Genomic DNA, 13,282 nt, shown 5'->3' on the forward strand with positions numbered 1-13,282 from the left:
TGACAAAGTTGGACTCACCATAAATCGAATCCTAAAATACTTTTTATGTTCACTTTCTAACCATAAAAATCCTATAAATTGAAACACACTGAATATGGTTCAACTCATTTAAATGCCAAATGGAAAGGTTGAACCACACTCGCAAAATTGACTTAAAATTTCAGTTGTTTTACGTATATATTTTTCTAACCTTTTAAAATCAAAATATGTTTTTTTGACCTCCATTTCACTACTTTTTGAGGTTTTTGCCATCACAGCTAGCACAAATTATTCAATCACTTTGTAAAGTTTTTATGAATTAATGTGGGTCAACCATGAGAAAAATTACGAATTTCCCTAGTTTATACTATTTCCAAAGTTGTAGTATCAATCATCATAGAAAGTAAAAAAGAGAAAATAATATTCCCTCAGTTTCAAAATATATGATGTTTTAGTGAAAACACGCGTATTAAAAAATGGTTACTTTTAAAAAGTTTAACCAATCATAAACAAGTCTGCATAATATAAAATATAAATTTAATCTAAAAGTTGCATAGAAAGTTGGAAAGGAAACATCCTATATTATGAAACAAAAATACTTCTTAAAACATTTTATATTATGAAACGGAGGAAATATTTTTTTTGGTTTTGTCCATTTTGTAGATATTTTACAGACAGAACAAAAAAATCAGTGATATTAATTTTTTTTACATCACATTAATGGTGAGACGAGAGAGAGAATCAGAAGTAGATTGGTACTGATGTTTCCCTAATGGAGTAAGAAATAATACTCACAGTTATTTTACGATCTCAACAAAAAGTTAAAATGAATATCAACCGCAAGATCTCTTCTTCCTTTTTCACAGTCTCTGAATATAAATCATAACCTATGAGACCGTTAGTTAAAATACTACTACTAGTATATTCCAAGACTAATAAATATTTATGAATTTTTTTTTTAAATATGGGAAATGTAAATTTTTAGGTATATAGAGAGAAAAGAGGCAAATAAAAATTGGGGATTATTAGGGATGAGTGGTCATTTTCAAGTAATGTGTCCTTTGAATCAGTTTCTCTCTCTATCTCTCACACAGAAACCCAAAAGAAGTCAGACATTGTTATAATGGTGAGAGAGACTTCTCGGCTTCACTTCCTTTCTCCTCTTTTTAATTCTCTTTCTAATAAAAAGTTATTATTCTATTTAATGTTTCTTCTTACTCTTATACACTTATTCATGAACCCTTTACTCGATTTTACTTTTGTTCTCTATGTAATCATATTCCTCCTTTAAAATCTTGGTTCATCTATTTGGTTACATAGGTATATACGGAGTACTCCTTATTAGTTACCTTTGCGTTTTTTTTTACATGATACTAGATATAAAGTTAACTTTGACAATATACCTTCCCCCTACAAATGACATTCTGACTATTTATTTACCTAATAGATTATACAAAATCAGATGGAGCTGTATGAATTTTGTAGCAAGTGTCTCTTTTATTGACCGGAAGAACTTGAATTTAAGTCCATTCGAAACTTTCTCAGTAAATATTAATTGAAAATATCGATTATCTTAATAGAAATACTAGTATATTCCCTTTTCTTACAAAGAATATCGCTTTGATACTTTTCATCGTATTAATTTCACAAATCAATTTGATATAGAATAAATGTTTTTTGTTCATATATAACGTTATAATGTTGCAATTATCAATTCTTAAACGAGTCAAAAACGATGCAATTTATTGACACGTCTTCTCGTTCGCTGTCATCAAGTATTTCACAGTATATATGATATAGCAGTACCTTATGAGTTATGGCATAAACATTAATCAAACGAGACAGATTTTTTTTGTTTTTTTTAATGAACCTCAACCTACCAATCAAAATCGACAACTTAAATAGTACTATTGTAAGTATGGAGATATAATACCTTAAACTATTCATGAATTTAGTTGGCTCATACATGGACTACCTACTATTTTACCTTTATATAATGATACTGTCTTCCATTGGTTATGTAACAAACTAACAAAGTATAGAATATACAATATAATATTTTTTTTTGTCAAATACTAGAATGAAGCCACAAACCATTCAATGGCGGTTGAGCACCGCGACGCATTTAGTTAATTGTTATTTTGAATTATTTTTCTTTCCAGTGGAAATTTGTAATTCACGTGGATCACGTCGATCGTAACAACAATTTCCTTCAAATGGTAACCTATTTGATCGATAGATAACAATCTCGTCCTTAAATCATTAACTTAAACCAATTTATTATTTTAAAAAATATATCAAAACTTTTTTTGTATATAACAGGTAACAAAAATCTTACAAGTATTTCAAGGGACAAAAAAAGAAAAAATCTGTTACATGAACAGAGACACACATATACGTATTTTGTACATGTATTAATTTGAGCATGTCCAGAAAATAAAATTGTCCTAGGGTTTGAAGGCAAGTGGAGATTAGTGTACGAGGAAGCGGTACGAAGGACCAATGAACGCAGACTTCCTGGGGAAATTCGAAAACTTTATAATTAGTTTAGTCAAATAATATTTTTAATCATACGATAAGGAATCAGTCGGTCCATGAGTAGAAACTGTCTGCAGAAATCTTAAAAATTAATAAAAGTTCCTTAAGTACGAATCATAAGGAATATTTAATTTAAGATGAACCTAATTTCGTCACTGAAGTCGTCACTTCAAACATATGATAATGGCATGAGGGTTAGTATTTTAGTTTAATTCATTTCTATAAGTGGCAAGATTTGTAGTACTACGAGGATAATCGTATTACCCAACTTGCTAGTACAACTTCGTGATTGTTCTTAGTGCTTCAATATTAAACTCGTCAATCCAAAAAACTTTTACGACCCCAATTAAATATATATACTATATATATATTATTAAATAATTAGTGGATATGCTTTTTTGCTTATGGAGTCTCCCAGAAAAACAATCAACTTGCAACCAATACCTAGAATCTCAAACCGATATTTTATTTTCTCTTTAAAAAAAAAAAAAATCCTAGCTTACTTTTTAAACCTAAGATCTGTTAATACATTGATGAAAATTTTAGTATATAATTTCTTATTCAAATACCATATAACGAATCCTAAAAGAATAAAATTCCATGCATGTGGTTGTAAACAAGGTTATGTGCATATCTGATTATAGTTCAAATGTGATATTAAATCTAGGTATGGTCGAATTTGGTTAACCCGGATTCTACGACTGAAAATAAAAATTAAATTTGGATCATGTGATTTAAAATGAGATTGTAAGTACTAAGTAATTATAGTCTATATTGGCTTCGTTTGTTTAAGTTAGATTATAATTTAAAGAAAATTTTCAAATAAGTTGTTTTTTTTCTTTAGTTTTCCATTTTGATCCTAGTTTGCAATTGTGAAAAAAACTTGATTTAGCTATCAGTCGTGTTTTTTCGAGTTTGACCGGAATTAAATCGATTAAAGTTATATAGATTGATATTATATACATATTATTTATTTATATTTTATCGACGTCATTTTAAAAAAAACACATCGAAAGAATGATGAATTTTTCAACTCTCTTTTTTTCTTTAATTTATTGACCCCTTTTTTTCGTCGACACACTTTTAGCCTCTTACCTTAAAAAGACAAAATAAAATATATATCCACTATGCCGTGAATTCAAAGGGAAATAATCAAATATATCACACTTGGTACCGAATCAAAATGAAGATATTATGACAAAAAAAAAAAAAAAAAAAATACTAATATTACTCGGAATAAGTCCAGTAATTTTATAACAATAATTAGAAATGATTCATAGTATAATAAAATGGTGAAACAAAATTAGAGTGGTCCAAAAACGATGACAGGTGTCTCTCATGCTTTGTCGAGAAAGACCCTAAACACAAAAGAAACATTGGACTTTATTATTATTATTTATTCACACCAGCGATGAGCGAACTCATGTTCTGCAGCAACTTTAGTAAACCCAGAAATATTAAATTTGTAAAAGATCTATACTTTAAGATCTCTTCTTTTGCATCGTATCGACGAAGCATTGTCTATTCTGCAGAGACACGTAGACCATTAGATTCGTCCTCTTATCACGAGAGTATAAAACTCTCTGAAACAAATAATATTTCTGTTGTTTGTAAAAAGTGTTTTTACCCTCCTGCAAGATTTCAAATAAAATGGTTACTTTTTACAGTCTGCCATTTTTATTTTATTTTTGCTTTTCGGCTTTGTTTCCTTTAGTTATGTATTGCCATTCAAGATGTCAGTTTCCATATTTAGAATATTAGTCCGACTCGAAAAGAAAATGAAAAAAAGGTGAAATTCAATTTAATTCATCAGTAGCATATATAATAAGGGGTATAGTGGAAAATATGAAGAATATAGTTTATAAATACAAGATGTATTATTTTCAAGTTATAAAAATGAACAATCCATTTCCTTTTGACAAAAAAATAAAAATCCATATTTAAGTTATGGATAATGACCAAAATAATCTGAAATACGTTGGATTTTAAGTCATCGGGTGAAATTATATCAGTTGGAAAGCCATAGACAAACTGATTACAGTATACTTACAGTTAGAATGAAGCAATATGCATGTTAGCTTTGAGATGGTCATATGACGGTTCAGAACCATTCCGTATGTTGGAAAGCATGCTTAATGACAAATGTATGTGTTTGCATTTACAAATTGCCTGTTTAATCGGTTTTATGTAAGTTGAAAAGATGATTTGTGAGTTGATTAAATATCTAGAAGTTGGAATATTTCAGAATCAAAAATGGGGATGGCACATGTTTGCTAGAGTTGTCTAGGAAAACAATTCAAATATTCAATATCACCATTATCAATGTTTGTTTTAAGAAAAAAGACACTGAATTTTGTCACATACTGGTAATTTACGAAGTCAAAATTTTCCGGTCATTCTTTATCTTTATATTGATAAGTGTATTTGTTTTATTGATGATAATTTTAACTTTTATGTAATAACAATTAAACAAAAAAATGTTTTTAAAAAATAAAGATCTCGAAATATTGGAAAATTAAAAACATCTAGTTATTTGTTAGAAACAAATGGCTTGTCGCTAAACTGATTAAAATATACAGAATGATTATGCCGTTTGAAATTTGCTCTCATTCCATCATTTGCTGCTATATACCTTCTGTTGATTTGGTAATTCCCGAACAGTAATCTTTTTTTGCCATTGCAGTAAAAGTTATCAACTAAAGGTATATATATATATATATATATATATATATATCGTTTCGAATAGTAATTATAGTTTTTGAATTATATTTCTTGTAATTTTGTTATTGAAGAATCTCTTCTTTTTTTTTTTTTTGGTGGAAGTGGAGAGAAGAATCAATTAAGCACACACAGCTTCATCATATCTTGTTGTCCTTCGCCGACAACCTTCTTACCTTATTGCCTTTGTTTTGTCCCATCGCTTTCAACACAATTACTATTTATAGTAAACTCCCATCGGATTTGTATTTTTCTTTTATGCATTTTGTAACATTTAATATATATATATATTTTTTGAAATAATTCCCATTAACATACCCATTGCTGACATTATTTCAACTCTATTAAACCACTAATAAGTATTTCTGTATTTGCCATTATTTGTCCCAATAAAAAAAAGTTTATATTGGTACAAAACATGGATGCTATGTAAGAAAACTAAACCGGTATTTTAATTCAAGTAAACCGTAAATCAATCATTTGAATCAAATTGTAAGAGAATTAAATTTAATCAAAGCAATTAAACCCAACAAAAATCAAAAATTATCTTCAAATTAAATTTTGCTTTATATTTTATAAACCAACACCAGTAAGGATAAAAAAAAAACAGAAAACGAAGACCAGGTTAAAATCTTTTAGTGTAAACTTGGTAGTGTTTATTTTGGTCTAAACAAAAAAAATGCCTACAAATAACTATTAATATTAGAAGTAGTAGTATTGAATATTGATTAGTCAATAAATAAAACGATCTTGCTTTCCGAATTCACAAACAAAGTCTTAAAGAGTGAAAGGTGTTTTCACATCCCAAAATGTTATCAAAACACACAATTTCGTGATATTAGAGAGACTAAAGAGTCTCACGAGTTTCCAATTTGGGAAAAAGCATATTATTTTGTGTTTTTGCTTATTTTGACAACTTTATAAATTTCATAAAAGTAGAAAATCTCGTGGTCCATCTAAAAATGTCGTGATAAGCATGGGAACCACCCAAATTAGGGTACAAATTGTGACTCATACCTACTTCTTTCTCCATATTCAATCCCTTTCATAATTTTTCTGTAACTCACTTACGAAAAATTTATAGTTGCGTTTATATGATAAAGAGTTATAGACTATAGTATCAAAATACTAACTACGAAATATCCAAATCAAGAAAGATGATGTGGATCATTTCGTATATATACAATTGATACCTTAGGATTCATACTATATTCATTTTTCCTATATAAAGCAACCCAACTTTGTCAAGAAAAAAAAAGAAAGAAGCAAAGTCATCAACTCTGCAAACAGAAAAATCCATAAGAGTTTTAAAGTTATTTAACACGCATATTTTGTAATAAATTTGAAGTATATACCTGTACGTAACAGTGTGGTTCGACTTTATTTATGTTTATTAATGAGTAGTATATACTTTGTGGAGAGAATTGATTGCGAATCGTAGATAGAGAGGATTGCATTAGCTAATCTATGGATGATAAGTGAAATCTAGGCTTACCTTATTCCCAAGAAACTATGTCTACGCTTTTGTGGATTTTTACAGTTTGATTTCATCACGTTATTGAGAGAGAACCATTCAATAAAAAATGACAGGAGTTATGGTAGACCGTGATAATAAAGGCTAAGTTGTAAGTCTCAGCTTTTTTGTTTTTGTTATTTAAAATTACTAGTTTACTAATTTTAATATTAGACACATTCTTTGGGACGACGACAATATTCGTGCCGATAAACTTTCGAAATCTGCAATAGCATGAGGTTTCTGTTTTTTTCCATGTAAGTTCATCGGTACCTATATGGCTCTTTTTTGAAGAGAGTCATCTCCGATAATCTAATATAAGGGGTTGATCCCAAAAAAAAAAAAATACTAGTTTACATCAGAAAATTAATCTTACAACTTTTTCAACAATAAAGGGGAAATGACTTGCAATGTAAGATATCGTTTAAACAAAATGGGCCTATTAAATTAAGGCCTTATTAATTAAATTAAACATAATAGTATTTTGGGTTAACTGTATCCATTCTTGAAGCCCATTTGCATGACCCGTGTACCTTCAGTGTCCATTAAAATTGTAATATGGATGGTGTGAATCGTTTTCGAAAATCAAACGTTGGATTCGAATTGTGTACTTTTTTTCTTTTCTTTTGGTTGGTGGTATTAAAAACCTTTTTTGTGTGGGTTAGATATTTTGAAGTTTCACTGCTATGCTAGCTTTTAGAGTTCGTTATTCAACATCATATCTTTTAACAAGATTCTTCTGACAACTATATATAATTCTCTCCAATGTCTCTGTATGTATGTACGCGTCTGAATAACGTGCCTAGAACTTGCGCGTAGAAGTAGACCAAAGAGAGTCAAGGTGATAGGATTGTTGTACTGACTGAGCGACCGAACGAAGAAAGATCTTTAGAGTGCGTATCAACAACAACCAAAGTACACAAATCTCAGCTTTATTTAGACCGTCCGATCCTACTCAACTGTTGTACTAACTCACTAATGAAAACACAACACGTGTGTTTTGATACTCTTTCTTTGGAACGCTCTATAAAGGACGATGTCACACCAGATCCCAGCACCGTATCCACCACCTTCTCAATCTATCTCTCTCCCTCTCGTGAAATACCCACCGTCTGATCAATGCTAGTAGTATAGTTTTGTGACGTTAAGCTTTTTCTTTGTTGCGCATCTCTAGGCTCTCTCTATCCACTTGCTTATCTAACCGTCCGATCTTGTTGCTCTTTTTTTGGGTGGAAAGATATACACTTGAGTTGTAAAATTACTGGTTTGCAATATACTCCAACTGTATGAGGGTCTAGAGAACTAAACCGAATTAAACTATATACTAGTACTATATATATATCAATCGATTTGGCCTGGTAATATTGGTTTCAGTTCATTTTATTTTAATTGTGAAGAAAATTAGTTTTGACTTTGTGTAAGATCGATTTATTTCGACACAACTCTGATTCAATTTGACCGGACTGAAAAACTTTTATCAATATTTGATGTTAAGTTGTTCAGAAATAATGAATAAACGACGCCATGATTGCGTACTATGGGACTCTAGTCATAAACTACATTTATTTACCATTACATTATTTGTTTTTATGAAAATGTTTTTATTAGATCTCTAACAAAAACAGTTCGAAACCTGTTCTTCTGTGTATAACAAGTCCTTTGAAATTTTATTTATTTTTACTTTTGATTACCAGCCTTTTAAAATAGTAAATGATTGTAGCTTTTATAATTTGGTTCCAAGTGGGGAGAGTTGTCTCGGGGATCTCATTTGACGTGTGATGTTGAATTTATGATAGAGAACCTAATGATCTCGTGGTCCTTTTCACAGGGTATATGTTACAATCCAATATGCAACTTTCATGTCATGTGAATGAGATGAAGAGTGTGTGTTGACCCCAAAAAAAATGAGATGAATAATAGTGAGAACCCAAAAATTTTCAAAATGCAGTAGGTGTTAGCATTCGTAGAAGCAAGAAGAGCTTTGATATAGATAACAGTAAATTGTCCAAATTAGCAAAATAAATATCTTGAACATTAGAAAGACAACCGCTACAGAATTTGTGATAAAAAAAGGTTTTGTAGAAAAGAATAGAACGTTTTTTTTTTGGCTTTGTGAGTGCATCCTAAAGTCACATATCTCTGCTGTTAAGGACGAACTCTTTAAATATCTCTGCTGGGGTTTCATAATTATGGTAGTAATGGTTGGATTAATATCAGATTGTTTGTTTGTTTAAGTCTTCAAAACTTTGAGTGAACAACTTATAAACAGATTGCGCGAGTTTCAAATGTATTATCCTTGTTATATCTTATGTATTACTTTGGTATGTTGTGCATATAAATAATTCAATCGTTATATTATATACGAAGAAAAGAGGGCAACGATGATGATAAAAGGTGAAAAGGAAGTTTAGGATCATCTTTGTTTTCTATTTTGTTTTTCTCACTTTCAAATCAGACAAGACAACGAGGTATGGGTCTTTTTACATACAGAGACTCAACTTGAAAATTCCATCAAACCACCAATTAAAAAAAAAAAAAAAAAAAAAAAGAGAGAAAAACATTTAACTATCTATCTTGTTAGAATCTAGGCAAAATAATTTTTTTAATATAATCATGCTGAATTTTGAACAAATAATTAAACATCTCAACCAAACTTTCATTAATATCTTTGAAAATTCAAGGAGCCCTAAATCTTGTCTTTTATGTCTCTATCATGAAAATTTTGAAAAGGATAATCAAATGTAAATAAGATTAAATTAGATTTTCACAATTACAAATACTATTATAATCATTTAGAAATTAGAAGTCTCTACCGTTACGACACTTATTAAAACAGTTTTTATACGTATATAATATATAGTACGTACCAGAAAAACGAACTTAATAAAACAATAGAAAAGCAGAACAAATGCTGCAGGCTTTTTAGCAATTGTCTCCCATTTGCTTTCCTTTGTTTCAGAAATTGTAAAAATACGAGGTTAAGTGAATGTTGTAATTGAAATAAATGATGCAGTTTGTGCATTCATCAAGAGAACAAGTACGATTGATTTTTTCTTTTGATGTTTTCAATGCAAACTAACGACTATATACAAGTGGAAATAGATAACTTCATGAACTATATATAACAAAATAGAATGCATCTTAGTTATATTTACGAACCGCAGTTAGATATGTGTCTTTAAAAGAAAAAACGAAAATGAGATTTTTTTTTATTTTTTAAATCCATTAAGGACTTGGTGCGTGCATTCACTTTGTTAGCCACAACACATTCATACTATTAATTTTATGGGTTTCTTTGGGTTTTAGGGGTTATATTTTGTACTTCATTACTTACTATGAAACACTAGTTTTGGATCCGGATCCGGATCATGTATATATAATAGTGAATACAACCATACACAATTACACACTATTTGACTAAACGCGAACGCACTAGAGTTGTATGGTTGAAAAAAAAATAGACATCGTAAAGTCGATAAATTTCACAATACGGAAACTGGTATAAAAGTCGGGACGCATGTCAGGGGCATGGGGCTTATATTATACTAGTAGTTAATAGAATAAAAATAACAACTAATGTATTCTTGTTTATCACGCCACGGTTTTTAATATTCACAAATATTGAAAACTAATTTCAATATATAACAAGTAAAGAACTGGAATTACAACTCAAATCAAATTACTAAAAGTGGAAATAATTTTGTCGAAAACACCCAAGTCGTGTATCTTTCGTTTTCTATAAACTAATGGAATTCTTCAAAAAATTTCCCCATCATATTAAAAACTTTCGGATATATAATTCATTTTTTTTCTCTATAATATATGCATATGTATCTTAACAAATTTCTATTTTAAATAATAGACTATGAGGAAACAGATAAAGGTTGTATTATTTGTTACCAAAAAAAAAAAAAAAAAAAAAAAAAAAAAAAACTAACTACGAGTAAAATAGTTTAGTGTGTCTCATGTGCGGCGAGGAAAAAAGTTTTGGGAGAGGAGAAGAAAAAAAAACTTTGGTTTGAAAAAAACGAAGAGCTGACACAAGCTCATTGCTTAGGCTACAGTAACAGCCACCGTCACATTTATCCATATGACAGACCAATCATTTTAACCTTTGTTTCCTAGCTGGCGCGTGACAGACACTTTCTCTCTCTCTCCATGCCCATAAAATCTAAAAAAACTCTGTTTTTTTTTCTTCCCTCTGCTGTAAATGAGATATCACAGAGAGAAGAAAGAGAAGAGAAGAGAGTGATGGGAGATAAGAAATTGATTTCGTCTTCTTCTTCTTCTTCCTCGATTTACGATACTCGTAATCATCATCATCAACCTCCACCGTCTTCTTCTTCCGACGAAATCTCTCTGTTTCTCCGGCATATTTTCGACCGTTCTTCTCCTAATTTACCTTCTTACTATTCTCCGGCGACGACGGCTACGACGATGATCGGTGTTCACGGTGACCCGCATGCAGATAACTCGAGATGTTTCGTTTCTGATGCTGCTGCTGCTGCGCTCATGTCGTCGAAGCGCGTTGGTGATTTCTCTGAGGTTTTAGTCGGTGGAAGCTCAGCCGTTGGATCAGCTTCTACCGCCGCGTGTTTCGGTTTCAATAACAGCAACGCTCAAGGAAACAGCTCTGGGACTACTAGAGTATCGTCTTCTTCTGTTGGAGCTAGTGGGAATGAGACAGATGAGTATGACTGCGAAAGCGAGGTGCTTTTTTTTTTTAAAAATTTCTCTCTCTGTTGCATGTTTTTAAAAGTTCAATCTTTGTTTTGTTTTCTAACAGAGATTTATTTCTCTGACGGGATCTGTACTTTTTTTTTTTTTTTTTTGTTCATTTCCCCCTTAAAATGCGCAAACTTGTTTGTTTTGTGAGAGAGTGTCTTCATTAATGCACACCGAGTCTTGAATGAATTACCAGGAAGGAGGAGAAGCTGTGGTTGATGAAGCTCCTTCTTCCAAGTCAGGAGGTCCTCCTTCGCGTAGTTCATCTAAGAGATGCAGAGCTGCTGAAGTTCATAATCTTTCTGAGAAGGTTTTTTTTTTTTTTTTTTTTGTTTATAGTAAGTTTTGATTTTTATTCAAGGCATTGATTAAGTAAGACTCTTTGTTCTGACAGAGGAGGAGAAGTAGAATCAATGAAAAAATGAAAGCTTTACAGAGTCTCATCCCAAATTCAAATAAGGTAAAATAATAGTAACTATATATAGAGAGACACATCCTTATGAGTTATGAATATACCAGTCTCTTTTTTTTCTTTTACTTATTTTTGGGTCTGATCGATCATAATGAGTCATTATTAATGACCATTGCAATTTGTTTGTCGGGGAAGACGGATAAGGCTTCAATGCTTGATGAAGCTATAGAGTATCTGAAACAGCTTCAGCTCCAAGTTCAGGTCAGTAGAGTGACTCACGCACTATATATGTATCCTCTGTGGGATTAGGATGGTGATATAAGTCGTTTTTGTTTGATCTTTGTTGCAGATGTTGACAATGAGAAATGGAATAAACTTGCATCCTTTGTGCTTACCTGGAACTACATTACACCCATTGCAACTCTCTCAGATTCGACCCCCAGAAGCGACCAATGATCCTATGCTTAATCACACCAATCAGTTTGCTTCGACTTCTAATGCACCGGAAATGATCAATACCGTGGCTTCTTCATACGCTTTGGAACCTTCCATTCGCAGTCACTTTGGACCTTTCCCTCTCCTTACTCCACCTGTGGTGCGTAGTTAAATAACACATTTTCACTCTATAGTGCAAATTCTTGAAAGGTAGTTTGTTAAAGTGTAATTATTGTTTGTTACTTAAGGAGATGAATCGAGAAGGCGGGTTAACTCATCAAAGGTTGAACATTGGTCATTCCAACACAAACTTAACGGGTAAAAGTCTTCTTGAACTTTGAATCTTTAAGCTCAAGTTTTAAGACATTGTCATCTCTTGTGTTAAAAACGTTGCGGCATTTGTGTATTTTGCAGGGGAACAAGCTGTGTTTGACGGACAACAACCTGACCTAAAAGATCGACTTACCTGAACAGTATCTCATCTTTGTTTTCCTATATGTTCTTGTTTCTTAGAACGCAAGAAACAAAGCTGCCCATCTGCCGGACAATGAATATGCATTTAACGGTCTTTATTTTTATTTATTTATTAAGGTTCTATTTTATTTACAAATTGTTGTTGGCTCGCTAGAAATGCAAATGTAAAAGCGGATCTCTTGGCACCCTATACGCGCACATCCCCGCATAATGTTCTGTATATAAACAATGTCATTTCTTATTGGCTGGTCTGAGCTAATCTTTTGTTGACAAAAAAAAAAAATTGTTGTTCACACGAACTCTAGTCTTCGGATCTAGTAATAGCTACTGCTATATTAAAAAAAAAAAGACTGAACTTTTAATACAAAGTTGTTAGGTTTTTTATAAATATGGTCGGATGTAAATTATCTAAACCATCTTCGCATTGTATTGGAGACTATTGGCTTTGTAAATTGAAGACTTTTTAAGTCTTTTAAGTACTATGATAA

The 13,282-nt window shown here is 31.1% G+C and overlaps 1 protein-coding gene across 2 annotated transcripts; it reads left to right on the plus strand.

Moving 5' to 3' along the window:
• The first annotated feature begins 10,737 nt into the window (after nucleotides 1–10,737).
• Nucleotides 10,738–13,035, plus strand: LOC104721045 (transcription factor SPATULA). 2 transcript variants are annotated; one of them, XM_010438949.2, is made up of 7 exons: nucleotides 10,738–11,458; nucleotides 11,670–11,783; nucleotides 11,868–11,933; nucleotides 12,081–12,146; nucleotides 12,235–12,480; nucleotides 12,569–12,638; nucleotides 12,735–13,035. In XM_010438949.2, the coding sequence occupies exons 1-7, from the start codon at nucleotides 10,907–10,909 to the stop codon at nucleotides 12,788–12,790; spliced, it is 1,170 nt and encodes a 389-aa protein (XP_010437251.2). In that variant the 5' UTR covers nucleotides 10,738–10,906; the 3' UTR covers nucleotides 12,791–13,035. The 2 variants fall into 2 exon arrangements, with proteins under 2 accessions (XP_010437251.2, XP_019087206.2); XM_019231661.2 differs by having other exon boundaries at nucleotides 10,862–11,458; nucleotides 12,569–12,636; nucleotides 12,713–13,035.
• The last annotated feature ends 247 nt before the right edge of the window (nucleotides 13,036–13,282 follow it).

Source organism: Camelina sativa, chromosome 11 (genome assembly GCF_030686135.1).
Source record: "Camelina sativa cultivar CO46 ecotype springtype chromosome 11, ASM3068613v1".
In the NCBI taxonomy this organism is placed as follows: domain Eukaryota; kingdom Viridiplantae; phylum Streptophyta; class Magnoliopsida; order Brassicales; family Brassicaceae; genus Camelina; species Camelina sativa.

Bases quoted from the DNA above. Each gene is read 5' to 3' on its own strand.
- LOC104721045 (XM_019231661.2), top strand. From the start codon at position 10,907: ATGCCCATAAAATCTAAAAAAACTCTGTTTTTTTTTCTTCCCTCTGCT. The intron at 11,784-11,867 runs GTTTTTTTTTTT...TTGTTCTGACAG, and splicing joins TTCATAATCTTTCTGAGAAG to AGGAGGAGAAGTAGAATCAA. The intron at 12,481-12,568 runs GTGCGTAGTTAA...TTGTTACTTAAG, and splicing joins CTCTCCTTACTCCACCTGTG to GAGATGAATCGAGAAGGCGG.